At 46.6% G+C, this 23,871-nt stretch overlaps 1 protein-coding gene across 2 annotated transcripts in view; it reads right to left on the bottom strand.

Moving 5' to 3' along the window:
* ARMH3 (armadillo like helical domain containing 3) overlaps window positions 1-23,871 on the bottom strand; it is a 111,232-nt gene that overhangs the window by 8,507 nt on the left and 78,854 nt on the right. For both annotated transcript variants that reach the window (XM_072339868.1, XM_072339867.1), the window contains exon 24: window positions 19,058-19,136. In XM_072339868.1, the coding sequence (XP_072195969.1) occupies window positions 19,058-19,136 (79 nt within the window). The remainder of the gene's footprint in view (window positions 1-19,057; window positions 19,137-23,871) is intronic.

The following is a 23,871-nucleotide window of genomic DNA, read 5'->3' as shown; positions in this document are numbered from 1 at the left end:
CTCTGAAAGGCAGCTCACAACACCGTGTGCTGCTCCAGTAGGACAGCTAAGGAATAAGAGACTCCAAGCCCTGCTGTGTTACTCATTCCTTATCACGATCACCAAAGTAAACTTGAGATCAGCTTATCCCTTTAGCTGTGAACAGTCATTGGTTTCCATGTCTTATCTTCTTTTAATTATGAAATAGAACTTAAAAAGAAAGGGTAAGTTAAAAATAAACAGCTTCTCTTCACTGCCTGATAATTTCCCTTTCTTGCTGCTGCAGAGAAAAAAATGCTACGTGGGATCTGAGATAAACCCACTCACGGATCATTTAACTTATGCTCTGTAATGGATAGGAGCTGTTAGTGAGATTAGGACCTGCCATCCTCGAGACAATTCCATCTGCTCTTTAAGATGCAACTGCACCTTAAAGGAGGAGAGGTTAAAGATGGCAGCACAAGGTATTAAGAACATCTAACATGACGGCTTGAAAAGCATCAGCATTCTGCATGATGACAAATACATCCTCCGCGTGACAACATTCTGAGCTGGCATCCTTTGCCCTTTTTACACCTGCTTTGACTTCAGCTCAGGAAAACTACTGCAAGGGTGTCCCTGTGAGCTAAATGCACAAGACCTTTATCTATGCCTCTCTCCAGCACAAAAGACCCAGGAGAACTTAACTTTGAGAGCGAAGCATTTCTCTTTCAAGATCCTGCCCAACCCGTTTTCCCTGGAAGTCTCCAGAGAAGGGCAGAAAACGTCAGAACTGAGATGACGGAGTCATAGAATCATTAAGGTTGGAAAAGAACCCTAAGATCCTCCAGTCCAACCGTCAACCCACCCTCATCACGCCCACTAACCATGTCCCTGAGCCTGCCCTTTTCCTAACCATCCCACCACCTCCCTGGGCAGCCTGTGCCAATCCCTCACTGCTCTGACTGAGAAGAAATATATCCCCACATCCAAGCTGAACCTCCCCTGGCACAACTGAAGGCCATTTCCTATCATCCCATTCCTAGTTACAGGGGAGAAGACAGTGAAGTACAAACAACCAAAGAGCATCTCACCCCCCATCCTGCCCAGGAGAACACAGTCAACATCAAAGCCAGATGCACAGCACATCTCACTGATCAGTAACGTTTTAACCTGCAGAAACTTATGTCATCTGCAACTGTACTGACTTGGCACAATGTAAAATTAGGGAACACCAATTTGTGCCACCCAGCAGCAAACCTGGCAGCGTGCAGGCTCTGAGAAGCAAACTGTGTCAGAAAAACAGAGTAAAAATAGAAGGAAGAAGAAAGCAAGGTCTCTGCACAGTGTTTGCTATCAGCACAGAAGACAAGAACACAATCAGCCAGCGGTGCCGGCACCTTTCTAGAGCCTCTGTGTACCTGCAAGATGGTCATTAGCTACCATGGCACAAACCTGGTTGGAAAGGAACCAAATGAATGACCTTGCATTAAGCAAGACCAGAAAAAGTTGCTGTCCCACACTGGAGCATGGAGCATTCCTCAGCAATACTGCTGCGTGGGTGGATACAGCATAGGGATCAAGGGGTACAAACAACCAAACCTCCTGTCCTCTCTGTGACGGAGTGAGCATCACAGACAGAATTAGCACAATCCGACCTCCAAAGCACCGCGAGCACACCCTGCAGGCTCACAGGAATGAGGCTAAAAGAGACATTAGGGTTTCCTATTCCATTAAAAGCCTGATGTGCATTTTAAACCGGAGTCCTCCAACTGGTTTATTTCCTCCGGATTTTGTACAAACCTTCCCCCTGCACTAATGTACAACTCACTGTCCCCAAGTATTTCTCTACAGTGAATCCAACTGAAGAGCAACATTCCTCATTGTAATGAAAAGGCTGCTGCCACCTGGGCTGCAAAGAGGCTATTGCCTCTCCATAACAAAGTGCTAGATAATTGACATAAATTTTGCAATAGCATCTTCTAATTAATATGGAAAATGATATATATATATATTTTTCCAAATGGCATCACACTTCTCACAGAGCAACTTAAAAGTTGCTGATGCAGGCTGGAGTCTCTGCTAGAATTAATCCCCAGAAGTGCCAAAGATAAAGCAGATAATGAAATAATTAGAAGTTAAATAAAAACAAACACACAGCTGCCACATTTCCCAACAGACTCTGCCCAGACCCCGCTGCACTCAGCTCCCTCTCCCCTTCTGCCTGAGCCAAGCTCAGAGAGGATCCACTCAGGCTGTCAGCACTACCCAGGTGTGCAGGAAGCAGCTCCCATTCACTCATCCTGGGACCAGCAGCAGCACAGAGCTCTCGCTGCCCCAGCACTACCTTACCTTTGCAGCTCTTCTGGAGCTAAATGCAGTGCTGGTGCTCCAACATCACCCTTCACCCCCAAGCTAATCAAGCCATGAGTCTTAATCCCATGCTCATGAATGCTAAGAGGAAGAGGAGGAGGATGTTGCTATGACAGTCACAATTCAGATTCCTGTGTACAGCACACATCTGCGGATGCGGAGTAGGTCTGATGAACACAGTGAGAAAGGAAGATCTGGGCATGAGATGCAAGCTGTCACACCATGCATGTACGAGATACACAACACGTTGCCATTCCTATTCCTATGCCTCGCATCCCCTGCACCAAGCACCTGCTGCCTGCACTACATGCAAGGGAAGGACCTCCAGCCCTCTCCTGCTGCTGGCTGAGAGCCTGGGGCTGCACAGAGGTGGAGCACAGCCCCAGCAGCACACGCAGCCCTTGCTCTCAGAGGAGAAAGCAACAGCCTTGTCTAACCTTAGGGCAGGAAAAAATCCTGGAAAGAGTAAAAAAAAAGATTCACTGACCCAAATGATTAAGTGACAGCAATCACAGCCAAATTTCTCCTCCGAAGTATGAAAAAGGGCTGCACCAGTGCAGGACTAGGATACAAGAAGTCTGCTCAGGTTACTGGAGGAGGAAAGATCTGTATTGAGCTGCCCAAAAGGACAGTCTGTGTCGAGGAGCCTGGAAGTTACATCTTTGTGTGTCAGATTTGATCCTTCATTGTTGCTATCACTCCTGGCCATTGCTGGTGGTTCTGCTGCATGCTGCACCACGCTGGGCCCAGCCAAACACAACTCCCCTTGTCCCAGATCCTTCCTGAGAGCCGCTTTCATCCATCTGAACTCTCACTGAAATCCAGGCCTTGCCACTTGCCTACATAAGGCAAAAGGTTCTGATAGTAGGTAAGAGATAATTTTTATTTTACCCTGCAACATGAAGGGAGGACACTTCACATCCCCTTCTGCTCATACCTCAGCACTCAGCCATTCTGCTGGGCTCGGATTTTCTGCAGCTCAGACTTTTGTTCAATGATCATACAAAGATCTGTGATCTTTAAAGGCACAAGCCTAAAAAGTCGACAGTTTCCATCCATGAGGTGGGAGTGTTTGGTGGCATTCTTTCTTGCTCTGCCCACCAGGTGCCTCTTTGAAGGATAAATAATAGATGCACTGACTCAGAAACAACCACCGTTCTCCCAATGCTGCAAGCAGAAATTGCATCCTGCTTTCAGACAAGAGCGATCTGCTCCACCCAGGTTTCCAAATCACCATCTACCAGAAGCCAGAAGGTATTCAGCTTTACTGGGTTATTTCTGAAAGCTGTGTCGCTTTCAGACTGGTTGGGTCAGTGAGTCTTTTCCCACTATTTAATGCATCGGATGAAATCTATGGAGGATCTGACCTCACAAATACCCGAAGCCAAACTGTCATCCAGCTCCACCGGGAGGTCTCCATGCCAAGCTCCTGTGGGACAGACCAAGAGGAAATGCAGGAGGCAACTGTGTCATTCAAGGGAAGAAAATGAGCGTGGTGCATTTCTGCCATGCGGACGACCATCCATGTACTGCATAATGCTGGCAGAGGAAAAGACCAAAATATCACAACTCCAATTATCAGTTAATAAAATAAACACCCTCCAAGGTAGACCTTCATAACAAGATGGAGAGATCTGCCAGGAAGCGGAGCCCACGAACTTCCCTGCTGTTAGAAGCTTTGTGAGGAATGCAGGCAGCAGACAGGATGATGGCAGGAGCGTAAAACCCTGCGATAGATCGATCTGCTATTTTGGAGTTACAGCCCGTTTTGAAGTTGTGAACCCTTCTCTCCAGCTGGTGGCATTTATGAAAACACTCTTCACTGCTACGTATGTGAGAGCACTTGCAATTCTGCCAAGGCTCCAAATGCACTGCAGATAGCTATGGACTGGACCGTTAATTTTTTTATTCCCCCATTGAGCTCACAATTAACTTAAGTGCTGAAAAGTGATGGGCTGTTCCAGGAGCGGCTTTTATCCACCAGCTGCATTCTAGCACAGCAGTAAATCAACTGCTGTCACCAAAACAAAAGGAAAAGCATCCTTATGCTCACTGTGCACGCTACCTTTTCAGCCTACCTGGCCAGCCAGCATTCTGCAAATGAACGGTGTGATTTGTGTACATTGGCTGGTGCTATCTTCTTCTCTTAGAGGAAGATTTTGTCTCCCTGAGCATAGAGAGGAAACAGTCAGCAGCAGCTTTCCAACGTACCAGTTAACCAACCAATGAAGGTCAGCAACCCTGCTGCCCAAAACAAGAGAAAAGTTTAAAACAGCTCCTAAGGATATAAGCCGTGGGCTGCTGCTCCGGTCGACCTGAGAAGCCAGGACACACACAGCTGGTACAGAAATCAAAGACAGCTACAGGAACCTAAAAAACAGCAGCTGAAGACTCTAAGAGAAGGTCAGAAATGAAACCTTTCTAGGCACGGCGGGTAGAAAGCATCCTGGCAAAGTCTGAAATGGAAATACACAACTCTGGGTTCAGATTGCCTTGATGAGGTGATAACAGAATGCCTGGTGAGCGCCAGGAGAAAAGAGGAAGATAAGGAAGCTGCTTCTTAATAAAGAAATTAAGATTTCCCAGAAGATGGCGGGCTCAGGAGACAAGGTGTGCAAAAAAAGAAACACCACCCTTGCCATTCAATTTAACCTGAAAGACAGGAGCAAGCGGACTTGGAATGACTTCGGTTGGAAGCTTCACCACAAATGGTAAATGAACGAGTCCATTATAAGATGGGGAAAACCACAACTTTTAAAAGCAAGTAAGAAGTGTGGACAGCCAAGATATCAGATGAGCACACGTTTACCTCAGCCCACAAGTTCTATTTAGATTCCAGTTCTCTCCCTCATCCCATGCAGGGGGCATTGAGCAAACAGCTGTGTGGTACCATGCTGGGTCAAAGCATTACGGGACTTGGACTATTCTGCAGTTCTACGCCACCTTTTCTGAAATAAGGGAGCCTGAATCAATGTCCAACACTTAAAACGTGCATTATCAAAGCCCTATAAAATGGCAACATAGTACTGTTTTATTTGGATTGTTTTTTTCTCTAATACTTTCTAATCCCCTGCTTGCCCTTCTGATGACTGTGGAGCCTTCAGCCAATGCTGTCAGACTTAGCAGAATGATTCCCAGAGTCCTTCCCTGCATGGCAGCATCCAGCAGGCTTTCCTACAGCTCCAAAGCTCTAGGAGCCTTATAAACTCAATCTGAAAAAATTCCCACTAAAGATATGGCCCAAAAGAAACAGAACTGTAGTCAGTTGTTAGCTACAAATAGCAGCTTCGCCTCTAGGGACAAAAACTGTTGTAGCAAGATGCCATGGAAGCCAGCTAACAGGGAAAGGCGGGCAGTGCTCAGAAGCTGGTGTGTGACTCAATCCATACAAAAGTTTTAGCTATGGATGTCTTTGCAGGTTCGGAATTGGAACAGACAGCTGTAAAACTACTGGATGATCCACACAGAGAAACCCGTCATTGCCAAATGTGTGCTCTAAGGCTGCAGTTCCAAAACTGGTTTAAGCTGATCTAAGTGCAGGCTACCTCAGCTGCAATACAGAGCCTACAATCCTTCCTTCAAACAAACTCATTTCCAAATTAAGCCATCCTAATACACAACTTAGAAGTGCATTTGGGACACAGGCACCAAAGGTGCTGAACAATGGGGTGCATTAATGGTATCAGGAATAGCTGAGAAGGGCCAAGGAAGAACAGACCATGTGGCTGCTCCCTAGGAATTGCAACTGTACAGGTTTTTAAGAATTATGAGGGCAATGAGATTCCCACAAAGGAGACAGGATCAAATCGGTCCCAACTGACTCCTCACTCCTGGATCCAACTGTAATTTCCATCGTGCAGCTGGGAAAAAAGGAAGGGAGAACATCTCTGATGACAACAGAAATAAGAGAACCAAATCATTGACATTTTAATTTGTTAAAATGATCCCTTTTTGTGTTGTAGGAATGTGTAATCCATCTCAAACTCCATCTGGGCAATGACCAGAGCTGAAAGAGAATGAGACTGTTTATGCTTGGAAGCACTCATGACCACCAGAAAAAAGGCCTTTCGCCCATAGAAAAAAATGTAATTAAAAAAATCACAGAGCTGCTTAAAGTTGATTACTGAGTTAATTTGGAAAGAGCATTTGAAAGGCTAGCGAGACAGCTGGAAGCACAGAGGCTGCTGTCCAAGAGCATCACTTGCAAGGGCAGGCGTTGTGAGATGCTGAAGTTGGTGGGCCGAGACACTTGACTGAGGTGGAGATGTGGTGGAGGACAACTGTCAGCAGGTTGAATCTGAGGGGGAGCCGAGATTTGGGCAGGGACCATACACAGAAAGCATCTGCTGCCTGTCACTGCCCTTCTCAGGGAAAGAAACCTGCACGCGTTCTTTGAAACAAACAGAAAGGCACTGGAAGTTGCTGACTCCCTGTTATTTCTAGTCATTTCTCCTTATACCTAACAGAAGCAACCAGAGGCAATAGCCACATCTCTAGAAGGATTCCTGCCACGGTAAAGCGGCATCTTACAACCCAAAGATATCTGGAGGACCAGAAGGGCTTACGTGCCTGGGAACTTCACACTTATCCCTGCAACGTTTGTTCTTACAATCATCAAACCCATTGGTGCTCCAGCACCAGCTCTCTCACAGTTCAGGTGCTCTCAGAAGCCACCCCAAGGCGCCACAGAGGACAAATGCCTTCAGAAGGTGTGAGCAGAGCCTGAAATGAGGCACCTCACCTCAATGAGAGCGACCGTGCTAACTCTGCAGGAGTTTGGCTGCTGGGCAGACAGAGAGAACATACAACAAAGAGAAGGTTAATTGCTAATAAACCAGATAAGATGATTGTGTTGGCTCTATGCCCACCTTTGATGCTCAAGGCAAAGGTGACTTGTGCTGGCACTGAAGTTGTTCTCTCCCAAGGATGAGGAGGACAAAGCATATATTTCTTGCAAAGCACCTTTGGCTGTAGAATACTCAAGCTGAGCTGTTCAGCACACACAGAGTGGCAACCTGCAGAACTACCTGTCCTCTCAATCAAAAAGCACAAAGACAGGATGTATTTGTACATGTACAGACTACCAAAGGCTTAGCCAGGAGTGATGCTGCTCTCACCCGGGGACAAGGAGTTGATCACCAAGGCTTCTCTCTCAATTTCTCCTTTGCCATATATCTGGATACGTATCTCCAGGATCAGTAATGGAAATATCAGCTCCATGGTAATTTCTGCAGCGCTCGGAGGATATCATTGTTCTACGGCCTAAAAATCCCTTTGTGAGGATTTAGCACTCCCAAGTGCCTCTTGGACATCAAACATTTTCAAAGCTATTAGCTCTGATGGGTTTTTGAATAAGGCTCAGGGAAGCCACTCGCTCAGTATTTCTCATAAGGAAAAGGTAGCTCTGACCTGGCAGGATAAAAATTGCTGAGAAGGAGGAGGAGGAAGAAAGCCCACACAGCCCACGTTCTCTGCAAGCAAGGAAATGAGATTTGATTTACTCCGTGATTCTGAGGTGTGTTCAATTTCAGCTTGAATTTCTACTGCATAAAATTCAGCTTGGCTGAGCAACGTCCCCATTAGAGGCTGTCCAAAGCAATATATGGCAACTCTCACAATGAACTTTGAAGGTTCAAAGCTTCAGTGAATTACTTTTAAGCATATTTTTGCATACGCAACCCACAAACCTGTGCCTTCCAACAAGTTGGAAGATGACACAAAAATAAAAAGCAATTAGATACAGTGCACACACAGCTCCTTTCTGTTGCCAATTAATCAATTTCTTTTGCTCGCTGGTTAATTTCCTCTTACTACGCAGCAGAGAACAACTCTGGGGCTGTTTTCCACGTTCCAAAGGGATTAGACGACAAGCAGAAGTCACTCGCTGAAAGGACTTAGGGGCTTCAGTTCAGGGATTAATAACTCAGCTGCTTTTTCTCTAGGTTTTAAGACTGCTAATTTGTACTGCATCAGCTTGTGGTTTTATTTGCACAACTATTTTTGTTTTAATGGGGATTTTAAATCCTGCTCCTCCCAAATTGCTGCCGCATTGCCCTCTTGATATTATTCTTGCATATGAAGTTTTGACTCCATTTAAAGAGGATTTCATGCTTGCTTTGCAAATTTCACAAGAAACTGCACCTTATGCTCTTACAAGTGTGATTTTTCCTGCCTAACAACAAGGCACGTCTGCTGAGCGGCCCACTGAGGAGCTCAGCATTACCAGGGGCAGCTCCCTCTGCATCTCCATCTTGCATGTCAGAAAAGTTCTACAAGATCTGAGTTTGCACCTCTAAGGTGAGACAAAGCACACAGGTCTACCGTCACCTTGGGTTAACAAAGATGACAGTGGTGCCACGTTTATCCCGCTGAGAGCCAAGGGACAGAAGCTGAAGGGGCGCACACCTCTGCATTTAGTGTGCTTCTGACCTCACAGTTCTGAGCACCACTCGCAACAGCAAGTTTCCCTGAAATGGTGCTATAATTCAACCCCAATGCTTCTGTCCTCTTGAGCTGTGTGGGGAAAAAAAATGCAAGCAAGCTGGCCAGCTGAAAAATTCAGGTACCAGAAAGAGTTGGATTTTGTCGCCAACGTGCAGCAGCCTGACCCTGGCAACACCCGGTTCCTTCCATATGCCTTTTAAGGACTGACTGGTGGCTGTGCCTAGAGCTTCTGTTTGGTGCATGTTTATAAATGGTAATAAGTGGAGCTGTTCACTTGGTTTACTGCTTCTAGACGACAACTGCCAGCTACAATCAACTCAGTCTGAACAGGAGGGCAGGCCTGGCAGCAGCCACAGCATGCATCACAGCAGCCAGCGATGGCTGTGTGTTGGGAAAGCTGTCAGCGCTCTTCCTTCTCATCTCTCAAAAGCACGTCAAGGGCACTAATTAGCAGGGTATTCCAAAGGTATGCTAAGGATAAGAAGAAAGAGGGTCTACTGGTCTGCTAAGGCCCAGTCTGAAGATGACTACTGAGACTCCAGGGGACAACTGAGCTCTCCCTGTCACATAAGTCTCCAGAACTGTCTGACACTCAGAAAGAATTCAAAGATCACAAGAGCTGCAGAACTGAGAAAAACAGAAAGGAAAGAAAGTGACCTACTTTATATTCTACCATCTCATGCTGAAGAAGTGAGGACTGTAAAACGCTGGACAAGGCACATGTAAAGGAATCCTCTCAAACGTGTGCACAGTAAGCACCATGATGGCACACAGCCCCTCACAGAAGAAATGAGGGCAGAGGAAAACCCAGGCCAAAAGCACAGCAGAACAGTAATTCTATACCCAGAGAAAACGAACAGCAGGAGCTGTGCAGTGTATGAGAAAGCTGCAAGGTGAAACGCCACTCACCACTGCCCCAGGAGGCACGAAAACCTCTGTCAGAGTGGCACTCAGCATTGGAACACTCCGATCACCTCTTCCATGAGCCAGCAGTAGAGGATAGGTGTGATCTCAAACACCATTTCTGCAGCACCTGTCCCCATCTATAACCAGAGAGTGGGCAGAAAAAGCTGCAGCAAGCAGCAAGCAGCTGGGCACAGCCGTGTAAGAACACTGGCAATGAGGCAAGCACACCTCAGTCTGGATTTGCTTTGTAAGCCACAGCCCTCTTGAGAGCTGGAATGTAAGGCTTTATGTGAGAGCACAGGCACGTGGTTTAACTCCTATTTTTAAAGAGAAACGCCATCAAAACAAAATCTTCCTAACTCCCCAAACTGATTTGACTTGTGAAATTCTTGCATCATTCACTTATTAAACAAAGAGCAGGACTGAAACAACCAGTCTTTTTCTTCCAAGCATCTCAACCTGACCTTTTCCAAAAAGGCTCTCCCTGACATTTGTAAGCTGAGGTCACACTGAGTTATGAGTTTATGTACAAAGAGCATGATACTTCAACCCAAGTCTCCCAAGAGAACCATTACCCCCATCTTCAAACTACACTTCACTCAGGTGAAAGGCTTCTCGGTGAGGATGAACGACCAAGCAATGCCTCCGGCCAGCGAAGCAGCTGAAACGAGACCACAGGCTGTTGGTTTGACTTAACAGAGCCACTGATGAGCAACTGGGGCAGGCTGCTCAGCAACCCCTGTTATAGCGACTGACCTCTTTATGTTTGCTATAACATGAACTGCCCAACCCCAGCTTTGCTGAGTCCTACTTCTGAAACATCAACATATTAAAAAATGACAGACAGACCTCAAGCGGTCCCGGAATATCATCCCTCCGGGCACTACGGAGAGTGGAAAGCTCAGCAAGAACTGGATGATGTGAAGCTGTCATCAGCTGAAGGAATTAAGTTCACATCATGTTAATATTCTCTCCTGCAAAAAGTGTGTCATGTGCTCAGATGTCTGCAAAGAAGGCTGAGATGAGGCATCACGGCAGCTCTCTTTTCATTCCAAAAAGGGGAGTTTTAGCCCAGAGACAGCCCTGTTTTCTTTCTGTGCCTACAAAGAGGCTTGTAGGTGGTACTGTAATTAAATAGGTCCATCACTTAAAATAGAAAAGCACATCCTTACAAATGAGGAAAGAATTAAGAGTCTGTAGTGAGATGCTTCCATCAAATCGTTGGCTTTCAGGAGCATCAGCTATTGGTGCAAAAAATGTACAGAAAAGAAAGTCTGGCAATAAAACAATGTTAAAAGAGAAAGCTTGGTGCCTCAGTTGTAGCTAAAAGAATGGCTCGGGTACCTTGAGTACTTTCACTTCCCAGATGCTGCTAAAGAAATACAACCAGTGGGGAGCTGATAGCACTGCCCATAGGGACAGATTCTTGCAGTAGCACCACAATGATGTTACCTCTGGCTCTTCTTTGTGTTAAACACACTCACAGGGCTCTGAGGCAGCTCAGAACATGGGCAGAATGGCTCATTTTGGTCTGCAAAAGATTGTGCAGATGTTCCCAAAGCCAAATCTCCCCCCCAAAAACCAGCTGGCTGATCATATCACACCAGCAGCTTGACCTGCTCCCAGTGCTAAATCACACTGCCAGGAACATGTCACGTCCTTTGCTGACATCAGATGTGACTGCATGGAGCAGTCATCATCTCTGTGCCTTAAGCTCAGATTTTCCTTAGTGAGTTCTGCACACAGCTGGGTTTAGCAGCAAAGTTTCCAAGCAGCAGATTAGAGCCTGGCAGAGGCTACTGGAAACAATGTTCTTAGATGTCATTCTGCAAGAAACTATCCTGTACACCAAATGTTAAGCGTGTAACAGCAGAGTTTCCATGCCTCTCCTACTGCTAGAAGTCACCCTAACCAAGCCCTGCTTTCACACAAGATAAAAGCTTCCTACATTACAACTAACACTGTTAACTGTTGTCACAGTTACATCAATGTAAGTGCTGATTGCTGCATCAGCTTATTCTGGAAATCTTTGTTATTTTCAGACAATTGTCCAGCCCGCTTCATCAGCTTCTTGTCCGAGAGGCTGGAAAATGGCCCCCCTTTTAGCAGTTCTTGCTGTCAAGCAATAGATGAAGACCTTAGACCCATGGGTTGGGAAAAGTGAAAGAAGAATTCCTACGAATAACTGCCCCGGTGAACACAAGCACAAGGCTAAGAATTAATATCCTCCCACAGGCCTGCTCTCATGCCAGCAAAGAGGCAGCTGCTGCTGCTGAAACAGCATGTGCTGCTAGCAATACTTAGCTCCCCAGGAGCTTATTTGTGCCTGAACTGAGCCATAGGGGAATCCAAGCGCCCTGTGACTAAGGCAGCGGAATTGATTTATAGCCCCTGGCAGATGCAGAACCATCTTTCCCAGCTCCATCTCTGGACATCCACCCCGACTCTCTTGTTGACTTTGAATGACGTATCTCAGCTCCTTGAGCAATCCCACAGCTTGCCTTGCATCTCCCATGAAGGCTGGAACAGCGACACACATCAGAGATGCCTCTTTCTCCTCTGTTAAAAGATCTGCCTCTCAGCATCCTACTGCGGACAAGGAGTCTGAACTTACCATCTTAGCATTCAAATGCCAAGTGTTCGAGAGCCAAGGGAACAAATCTTCCAGCTGATCGAGCTCTGTTCAGGTGCAGCACCATTTGGCTCAGCAGCATTTATTCTCCTGCTCTGGGAGGCACGGAGACTGTAAAGCTCTATTTGCTTCCCACTTAGAAATCATAGCAATGACCCAATTTGTCACTTTAGGGAAACAGCTGCAGCTCCAGTTAGACGATCCAGAGGAAGAAGGCAGAAAAACATCACCTGTTATAGCAGGATACTATCAGAGAGAAGGGACTCTGGCAATCTCTGAAGGCAGGGCTTTATCCTAAAGAAGCCCTAGAGTGAGTGGCAGTCACTCAAAGCCTGTCCGCTTTTGGAAGAGGGTGATTTGACTCCAGCAAAGGCCAGAGAGTGCTGAGGCTGTAACTGGCACAGCAGGCTACAGCCTGCCTCTATGAGGGCTCGCAAGCAGAGGGGTGATTGAGTGGAAGAAAGCTTAGGGTGGAGCCTTGGACTGGAGTAACAAAGTACTGTGCTACAAATCCAGCTTTGTGGAGAACGATGAAAGAGAAGTCTGCATGGTAACTTATGCATTATGCACCTGGCAACAGCCAGTGCCTATTGTTCCTGATTTCACAAGGGATTAAAAACTCTCCTCAATCTGAAGTTTTACAAAATGCAAATTGAACTGCACATTCTTGCAAGCCAGCCGCTGACAGCTCCTCCTTTAATCGCAGATGTGGAAAGTTGTAATTTAATCTTTATAAATGCAGCCTGTTTTGATCATTCTGTTGCAATCTCCTGCGGAGCTCTCCCTGCCCCACACAGGCACTCAGCGGTGGCAGCAACCCCGAACATCGCCTTGCACTTAGCACAGCATGCAATGAATGCTGCCTAGCTCCCCCTGGGCTGCCCTTCCATGCAGGAAGGGATGGGCTCAAGGTTTGCTCTAGACAGCATGAGCAGACAGGAAGCAATTCAGACCATATCCCGCAGCCTCATCCAGGAAAAGGGGCTGTGGGTAAGTACCTATAAGACCAACCAAGCAGGCACGTAGGACTGCTTGAAGAGATGCTCAGGAAGAAGAGCAAGGCCCCAGCATGTAGTAGTCACAGAAGCTTCCAGGCCCTTATCAGTCCCAGTGGTTCTAATGAAAGGCAGGCAAGGATGTGAAAAAAAGCCATGAGAACTGAAGGAGAGTCTTGCTTCAAAGTTTAATGGGCTTATTTCGTTACCAGTCTGTACTCTGATGCAGTCCTTAATCTGCCCAAGAGGCCAGCTCAAAAATCACAGGAAGCAAGACAAGCTGTAGTGTTTGCAATGCACGGAGGGCAGAAAGACAGCTCTGGGAGCAGCTGAGGTGAGGCAGGGTCGTGCTGCCTCTGCTACAGGTGCAGCCAGGATGCTGGAGCAGTCTATGTGAGCCTGCAGAAGAAAATTGGAGGCCTTCTCCCATTTCTTAGATTCCTGAGCCTGAGTTAGGAACATGGTTACACGTCTCCAACTGCAGGTGCTTTCTTAAAAAATAAAGCCCTTCTTCTGTCCCTGTTACAACCTGCCACGCTTGTCCCCCCCACTCCAATGACACACGCTTTACTGCATTCTGCATGTTAATAAAAGGAACTGCACAGCGCCAAGTCACTGCTCCAAGGCTCACCTCCAGCTTCAAATCTTGTAGCAAAGCTGATCAGTCCTTGAAGCCTCTTCAGAGCCATTCAGTCTGGCACACTGCATAAAACAATCTGAGGCATTAGCAAATTGTGCGGATATTTCCCTGGTAATCCAAAGAGAAAGCTACCTGAAAGCAAAGAGCCCTCATCAGCCAGGCAAGCTGGTGATTTGTCAACTCCAGAAAAAATCCTATACAGAACCCTTCAAAAATAGCTATGATTCCAATTTCACCTGGTACAGCTCAGATATTTCTATTTAAACAATAAAATCTGCTTCAAGCCATTCATCTTAAGTAGGTGTCTGTAATGAGACCACAAAGGCCAGCACCACTGCCTGACTGACAAAGATACGTAGACCTTAAATTAAGGCTTTGCCTTGGTGACCCTTCAACTGGAGTTCTACACACCTACTGCTGAGCACGACACAGCACTAGCAAGCTGCGGACTTTAGACCCCAAAGCTCACTGCATTTCAGAACTAAAGTAGTATTACGTCCAAATCGTTCTGAAGTATTTCTGGAGCCCTCACAACATGTTGTATTAACGTAAGAGATTAGGAGGAATTACTGTAGTAGTACTTTGCACTGACGGTACTCAGCGTCTTAAAAATAACAAGCACACACACACCAGAAGGTTTTAACTCTTAACCCCGCAGCCGGCAGCCCTAAGAAAGGACAAAGCATTTTGTATCAGGTAGTGCTGTTACTGCTAGTTATGGAAAACAGAGCAAGTTGAACAAACCGTGACGTCAATGGCTCTGAGTGAGAATACCTTGGGGCATCTAAACCCAATTGTGCCGTTCTGTGGCTTTCTGTGCAAGGCACTGACGCAGCTGAGGCTGCCTGAGCTGAGCTTTGGATCAGTGCCTTGCAGCCCCACCTGGGAACCAAAAACCATGTGGACTCGGGGGCTGGGAGGGGGAGAAGGCAGAGAAACCATCCAACACTGGAATACGACCTCAAAAACAAAATGCCCCTTTCTTTGAGACTGTCTAAACAAACCAGATTGCAGCTACCTGAGCTATAAACGAATTACGATACAGAATGACCTGACTGCCACACTCATTTGTCACAGTTTCAAAACCAATACAGTCGGTTCTGTTTTTCCATCGCAATCTGTTCTGGCTCCCACCACTTTCCATCTGCAGTTACTACATGAATATACACAGTACAGGTGTTCACAACAGCCTTTCACACTGAACTTGATGCCACCTCCAACCCTGAGGTACCTTGTGCCCATGCTGTGGTCGTGAAGAGAGAGTATCTTCAGTTAGAAAAAGCACAGACATGTTTCTGACTAGCAAGTATCAGCAGCCCTATATACCTGCCCTCTCAAACATAGGACCCTCATAGGGGAAAATCACAGTGAGAACAAGTGCCAAGGAGAAAATGAGACCTCGGTGAGCAATTTTACTACCTCATTCTCCAGTAAACTGGCACAAGACTTGCTTGACATGCAAGACACCACAAAATATTCCTGCTCTGAGAAGACCTGACCAAAAAATAAAATAAAATAAAATAGCACCGGGTCTCTTTCACTCAGCCTCTCTAGAATAACTGTTAGACACCCAGAAAAGGCAGATGTGAGACCCCAATTCAGGCCCTTCATGTCCTGTATCCTCAGCCTGTTTACCTGCACTTGTTCTTCCAGAGCAGTTCTTTTCTGTGTCACTATTTTCTCACCTGACCTGCTCCTTGTCAACTGTTCCTACTGGAAAACATTAGCTTTTCAAATCAGATGCAGCAAGGAAAAAACTCTACCACCTTTCACATGCTAAGTACAAGGCAGCCTGGTGGTCTGGAGTGCACAGATAAGCCCATGAGTTCACTGCACAGAGGGTTACTCTGCCCTTTGACTTGAGAAGGGGCCTAAATGTCTTTGAAGACCTGGGAATAATCACTTGCATGGAAGAGCTAAAACTACATAGGATTGATTGACCATAACTGCCAGCCCTTTTGACTGTGCACCATCCTAGCACCCTTCATCTCCTTAAAGGAAAAGCAGGTAGGAGCCAGAAACGTTGAGGGAGAATGCCACAAGAACAAGAAATTAACGCTGGAGTCAGGTTTAACAAATTAGCAAGCAAAGGGAAGAGGAGGATGACTTTGCTTTGGTGATCAGACTCTGCACAGTGGCACCACTAGCAAGGCCAATAAACTGTTTATAGCTGGAGGTGGCTCATCTCCAAAACCCCAGCATGGGCTCACTCCTTGGAATCTCTTACTGGTACTTTCAGTGCAACTGCTGAATAAAGCACAAACCAGTCAGCAAAGCAGTGCCATCAATCCACTTGTCTAGCGCACGGACCAGCGTGTTCAAACTATGATTCCTAGAGATCTACAGGACTGAAAATGTATGGCAGTAGGGGTTCATTAGCAGTCTATCCTTAGAATAGCCTCATGCCCATCTTTTTCAAGGGTCTATGAATCCACACAGCATGTAATAACGTTAACATTAATGCTTACAAATAAAAAAGGAGAAAGCACTTAGATGACAGATTGAGAACAGTAATAAATGGATGTTAGTGATTAACAAGGTAATGAAACCTTCAATAGGATTAGGAAAAGAACAAGATAGAACAAAACCTCTTTCAGCTGATTACTTAGCTACTCTTAAGGACATTAAAAACAAAATAAAATTAAGAAGTTAATCTAACACATGAACAGGGTGCCAGAACAGAGAGGGAACAGCACAGTGAGTTTCATACAGGTTCAAGCACAAGTCTGCAAGTTGTGGAAGTTCCAGTGAACTGGAAGCAGCTCAGAAAATCCCTCTCAGACAGAGGTATGTCAGAGACATGCCTGCCTGATTAATAGGAGATTCTCAGACACCACAGAGGAGTAGGAGCAGCCACATGAAAATCTGCCAAAGGTTAGCTTCTGGGAAGGAAAACTTGATTAAAATAACACTTGGGTCCTCGTAATTGTAAAGACAAGCGTTCTCAGTGTCAGCCTCCTGAAACTGCACAAATAACAGAGAAAGCCAGCAGTGCCAAACGTGGTGCCTGCGTGTGGATACACAAGTTAACAATTACATTTTAAATGTCACCACTAAATGTTTCTGTGCTGGACATTTCAGAAAACAGGACTGGAAAGAAGGATCAATTTTGTGTAGAAAATATTTACACAGAGAAGAGGGAAGGAGAATTGAGTGAATACAGAGGTGCAGCTGGAAGGAAGATAAAAGACTGCGGTGGCCAAGAGGCAAACTTGATGTCCCCACCCCAAGGTGAACCACTAACACTTCTTGAAAACAACAAATTCAGTTGGCCCACAACAGCCCAGACTCCAGACTTGACCTCCGCTATCTACCACCACCTCCCACGTTCTCAGCATGTGGGATGGCTACTGAAGGAGGGGAACCCACACTCCACAGCACAGACCTGAGCTCACTGACTTATGAGAAGCAGAGGTGAGCCCTCTCCTTCTGCTTCTCATGCAGCAAATTGTGTAAAGCTGAGTAAAAACCCTCACTGAGACCACACAGCCCCTCTACGGTGACATCTCTGTTATTCCCCTGCAGTTCACTGGGGCCTATTACAGTTCTGATTTGTTTGATGTTCTCCCTACGCTGAGAGAAACTATGAAGGGAGAGAAAAGAAGAGGAGAAATATGCCTTTCAACTTCCTAATCATCTTCCTCAAAATGCACCACGCATCAGCACTGATTTCATTATCTGCCTGGCGCTACAGATTTTATTTAAAGAGTAACACAGGGAAGAAAGGATTAAACTCGACCTCCGTGAACTGCTGGAGGATGAAAACTATGCAGAGCTGACAGTGAAAAGCTCGTTTCCTTTCTTGGTCTAACCTAAACACTATGCAAAATTCCCTTCTATCCAAGCCTCCTTTTAAATTGGGCTATCAAAGGCTTTTCTTTTTTTAGAGGCCTGGGTTGATGCAATCAGTAGATCATCAATGAATGAGGATTTATAACACAAGCCCTCACAGAGCATAGCTGGGGGTACGGTGACTAAAAAGGGCAGAACAATACAGAAAAATTGAGTAAATTAAAACCAATGTTCTTCTAGCCAGCTATATTAAGAAGAGAATAAAAAGCAGTAGGGTCCATTCTTTTTTCCCCCCACTGCATTAGCGCAGCATTCAATGCGAGACTTTGGAGTATTATATATTACAGATCAAGTGGGATAATAAATGGAAAGGTTAGTGGGAAGCATGGGAGGATATCAAGTAACAATGAAAAGTATTCTGGACGGGGGGTGAGGAAAGAGAGAGGGAAAAAACGAGCTGTAGAACAAGATGTGGTCAGGACCTTTAACAAACACAAGCACAGGACCCTACATCAGTGGAAGCAGCAATCCAAGGCAACTCAAATGAGGTCTGTACTGGATGGCATACACAGCTCCTGCTCCAGGAGGTCCCGAGCTCCCAACACAGCTGTCTCTGGATGGTTCCCCCCAGTCTGATGGCAGCTCTTTTTATTTTGTCTACTGCAAGCTCCTGCAGCCATTCACTTCTTGAAGAGTGATTAACATATAATCCAAATACTTTATTTTGGGAAATAGGCCATCTCTTCCCTTTGCGAGACCCTGCACAGCAGCCTATTTTCAAGAAGCCACATTTACACATTTATGCAATATGAGCAGGACGTGGAAGAGAGGAGAGCAGGCCAAATTAAGGAAGGGAAACCTCACCTTATCATTTTAATTCCCCAAAAATCCATCTCAAACAACAGGTCAGGACACGGAATTGAATTACCCTAGAAAATCCCCACAGCTGCCTAAGTTATAAATGCCTGATATCACCATAGATATCCAACAACTCTCCAACATGCAAATTCACTGCCAGAAGCTTCCCGTCCCTTTTCTGCACACAGGGATTCTCAGTCTCTAACCACACTTGCTGACAGTGCAGCTTATTTTTATCATTCTTACCCTTTCTTCTGTATTTACAGGACTAAGATGTCTGCATGCAACAGTAAATTAGGCTAAGGCCTTGTTTGTCTTTTTCTCACCCACATCTGAACAAGAAAGCGGCACCTTTGCCCTTGTACTGCGGCACACCACCAGTTGCAGTGAGCACAGGGCACTCCACAATACCTGTATTTCAGAGAGCGGAATGAAAAGACGGTCACACGCCTTGCTTACCTGATCCTCAGAGAGCTGAGATATGTGATTCACTGCAGCGTAAGACTCTATCTTCGGGTTGAAGTGATTGATGATGGCTCTGAAACAAAGAGGGGAAATTTTCACAGGTCTCCAGAAAAGCTCAGGGATGCAGCACAAACTCCCTGCCAGCCTCAGTCAGTGTACATGGAGCTACAGCTCTCCAAGACAAGCTTCTATACCACTTGCTTTGCTGCAGGCTGAGAGCCCTATGCTGATCAAGTCACACTCATTAGAAAATGCAGTCACAGGCACACATGGGTCCATTTGTTCCACAAGGTTCTAGGACTGTGCCTGTGGCAATGGCAGAAGAGTCACTGCCCTGCTAAGAACAGGCTGCAAAACGCTCCATTGCAGCATGGACTGCAACACTGGAGAGTGCTGCCCCATGCCATTCAGGAACTGAACCACCCGATCCTGTCCAAAATCAGCACTGCCTGGCATTTTACTCTATGCAACTTCACTGCCCGATAAGTTGAAGCTAGTGGCTTTCTGCAGTAGATGTCCACCCTGGTCTGAAGTACAGCAGTCAGCTCTTTCCTGTGGTCATCCATCACTGCAGCCATTCCTTTGACAACCACAATGACTTCAGTTCTCGGTCTCAACTTACATCACAAGCAATAGCATATGCCAATGTCCCAAACACAGAAGCAGGAACAGCACTTCTCTGCTTTGTGTCTCTGACTGCAACAACTCATATCCCCCTGCCTTCCAGGTGGAGCTACAGGTGAAAAACTGGGGAAAACAAACCAAAAAGCTAGAGCTGGAATATTTCCTCAGCCTCTACTGTGCTTTCCAGGTGCAAACAAGCAGATGAATGGCCAAACAGTAAGGGCTCCCCAGGCTGCTGTATGCAACTGGCCTGGCTCTCACTGGTGAGACCCACTGCTGAGGGTTTGGGCTCACGGTGGGAGCAGCCCACAGCAGTGCTGGCACAGATGCGTGCTGACAGTGCCTGGAGAACACTTGCCAGCCCAAATTACCACCGCAACAGCCATCAGGGCTTTTGCTCTCATGTTCATCAGCACAAAAACTCACTGCAGCTCCCTTTGTTGCGCTCTAATGTGTTCCTCCTCCCCACTCCTCCCCCTGCCAGAAAGGCTTTCAGCAGCTCTCTCAAGACCTCATCACAGTTAAGAGCTGGTGACTGAGTTCAGGAATAAGTGATGTTCCACGGATAATCAGAACTGGTGGAAAGAAAACCAGCTTGGGAACATCTTTGCCTCTTTCAGGGGATGAGGAGAGAGGAAAAAAAGACCAGAACCTGCAGACCCATTGCACCATTTCTAGCCTGTGCATGGGGCAGACACCTCTCTTGGCTACTCCTACCCATCAGTACGTAATCAGCACAGGGGGCTCTGCAGTCTCATCCTACTCAACAGCTACATCAGCAAAGCAAACCCAGCAGGGCCACTGCCAGACTGCTGCATGCCCTCTCCCCTCCACATCAGAGGGAATATGCAGGCAGAGATGTGCCCAGACTCTTCCCATTGCAACCCAACAAGAGAACAACTCCTGTGAGTCACGATCACACTTCTCAGTTACCCAGCCTCCTGAATGCCAGGCCTTTCAAGATGCATGTTTCATGCCTGGCTGGAGTCATATTTACACTCCTACAGGACGCACTACGAGCTATTGAAAAAAAATGGGAACGCAGACTTACAACAACTTAACTTCTGGCTTGACAGAAGGTTTGGCAGCTCAGTGGGGTTCAGTGCACTCATACGGTTCCAACATTTACCAGGGAACAGATTTAGTATTCATTTGTATCCAAGTGCTGTGAAGCACTTCAGCATGGGCTGCCTGCTCACACGTCCCAGCTCGGATCTGAACTAGCAGAGCGGCACCTGCAAGCACAGCTGGGATTCACCAAGGGAGAGCCAACCCAGCAACCAGCTGCTGCTGCAGTGAGAAGCAACAGACATTAAAAAGGTGAAAGAATTCAAGCCTCCCTCCTCCTTTCCCTGAAGGCAAATGGACAACTCTTCAGCAACTAGAAGTTGAGCCATTTAATTTGGTTCAAAGAACTCTCTCAGTACGAAGAATTCCTTCCCAACCTGACTTCTTGCAGAGCCATTTCCCTGGGCCTGCAGGCAGCCTGGGGAGGAGGAGCACAAAGGGTTTGTTTAGAGTGCTGGCTCTGCGCAGCCAGGTTCCCACTGCCCAGCACACACCATGGAGGCCAGGCTCAGTTCCATCTGCACACAATGGAGCCCTCCTGCATAAACTGCTCTGATACACCACTGCTACTCCCCCGTCTCCTGAAAGCTGTGCTGTCCCTGCAGTGTGCTTCTAGGCAACTGGCCTCCTGGGCTGCTGCAAACAGCTGGAATTTCACTTTGCAGAGCTGCCACTCCAGGCATGTGCTCATGGAGACAACAGGGGAGCACAGCTTTCGGGCACAGTCTCCCCCTTATGGACAATAGAACAGCAGCTTTGCCATCATTAGTTTGCACACCAGCGCCAAACAGCTGAGCCTGGGCAGTGTTTTATTTTTACTCTGTGACTGCCTTGATTGTTGGGCTATCAGCCAGTACACAGTAGCTTCAGGGAGGGAAAAGGAGTGGTTAAAGCTCCTATAAAGGATTTCTGATATGTTGTGATCTCAGTCTTTTGTATCAATGATGGGGGAAAAAAAAGAAGAAAAAATAAAAAGGAAACCTTTGCTATTCAGAAAACACCAGCATCTTCAACACAGCAAGGAAATGGCCAAATGTCATCTGGAAGACAGAACGCTGCAGCGCCCCACAGGCTCTGCTGGTGAACACACACAGCTATTTGCACAGCCCGGCTCCTGGCAGGTCTGCCTGCCATTTGTGAGACAAACTGCAGAATGCTTTTGGGACACAGATCCACAGGGACCACAGAACTCAGCAGCTCCAGAGGGATGTCACTCCAACAGCACTGCCTCCTCCAACAGAGTCACACTTCAGTTACCAGCAAGAGAAGAGACCATCACCGGATGAGGAAGGAAGTTTAGCAGGCAGAAGGGGGTAGAACTTGCATTTATTTATGCATATATTTCATCGGGAAGAAGAGAACGACTGCAAGAAAAAACCTGAAGTATTCCACCCTGATTTAGGAACCGGTGCCAAAGAAGCAATTATTTGTATTAGCTGTATTAATCATGTTATTAGACAGTGAAAGTGGGTCCCACTGAAACTGGTGCTGTGCAAACAGTGGTAGGAAGCCTCAGTCCCAAGAGAGCTGACGGCCTCAAATACAAGAGAAGTTGGAAAGCTCAGAAACTGTAAAAAGAATGTAGTGGCAAAGAAAAAGTAATTGTGCTGTATTTACTCTGGGTCATTAAAAATCTTAGCTAGAAATAAACCAAGGATTAAAAAAGAAAGACCAAACCAAAGCACTGAATGAAGAAGCAGAGTCAGGGAAAAGGAGACAGAGACAGGATCAAAAAACAAACAGAGGTGAAGAGTGCAGCACACAGATGATCAGAGCAATATCAGCTGATCAGGGCAGCCTGTCTTCTGCAAATTGCAACCCTCTGACAGCCAAAGGTTTCCACGTTGGCTGCTTGAGGTGACTACAACTGGGCAGCCTTCAGCTGACTGCTGCCAGCCTTTTGCCTCAGAAACAGATGGGCTGGAAGGTGAGATGTGGGGGAAACGCCATGTAGGTCAGGCTGCCCAGAGGCACTCGAAAAACAGAACAGTGCTGCCTTTTGGAAAAGCTGAGGGTGAAACATTAAGAGAGAACTTCTGATGATGCAGTGTGCTGACAGCATAAGGCTCCTGTGAAAACTGATGGGGCATGCACGGAAAGAAGAGATTTAATCGATTCCTCAGTTTGTAAGAACATCCTCTAGCCCGTGTGCACCCACAGCAGCAAGCTGTGCTCCCTGCCCACCCTAACCTCGTGGTCTGGGTCCATTGTGCAGGGAAAGCAAAATCACCCTGCTCAGACAGGCAGCACTCCTGCACGTTTTCTCTGACCTCCAACGTCTCCCCATCAATGCTGTTGCAGATGAGCTGTCTAATACCCACTCCTGCTTGACGGCAGCTACATTTCCAGAGTCCCAGAAGACCACGCTGTCCGCTTGTCCTGAGAAGTGAAATTAAGCACTCGGGAGGTGCTGAAAGTAGGCTAAGGGAAGAACAGAAGAGTTGCAAAGCTCATTAAGGAGAGAGGAATGCTGAGCTATCACTCACTGCATGAAGCTGGTCTTTGCACCCGCCCTGCTGGCCCAGCACGCAGAACCTGACGTAAAGCATACATGCACCCAAACACTCCCTGTACAATCAGGACAGAACAAAAGCTCATTTCTTCCTACATCCTGCTAGGGTGGAACACAGAGGGTAATACCTAGCTGACCTTCACACCTTAGTTTCTCTCTTTACAAAATGGGTGTCAGAACAATTGCCTCTACAGTGTTTTCAAGCAACAAAATGAAGCAGGCTCAGTGTTTTACTATGCAGTATGTTGCAAACCACTCGAGCACAAGGCAGCAAGTAAATTACACCCAGGGACCAAAACGAACAAACCACCCATCCTCTTCCCCATCACACTCCTGGTTGCTGAGACCTGTGTAAAAGCTCCCAGCCAGCAGCCTGCCTTCCTGCAGCAAGCTGCATCTCAGCAAGCTTTTGTTTGGGGCAAAGATCCTGCTGGCATCACTCTTTCATGCACACCCAGCACTTGAGGCAGTAAAACCCCATCTGTTCAGTGCCTGCAACAATTGAGTTACTCTGTATGTACAGTTCCACCTGGCAGGAGGTGAGAGGGTTTAGATTATTTTATCACACGTCCATGAGGCATTGCTGTAAAGCATACCTACCTGC

This window comes from Excalfactoria chinensis, chromosome 6, assembly GCF_039878825.1.
Source record: "Excalfactoria chinensis isolate bCotChi1 chromosome 6, bCotChi1.hap2, whole genome shotgun sequence".
NCBI lineage: Eukaryota > Metazoa > Chordata > Aves > Galliformes > Phasianidae > Excalfactoria > Excalfactoria chinensis.
This window is presented reverse-complemented; position numbering and strand designations above follow the sequence as displayed.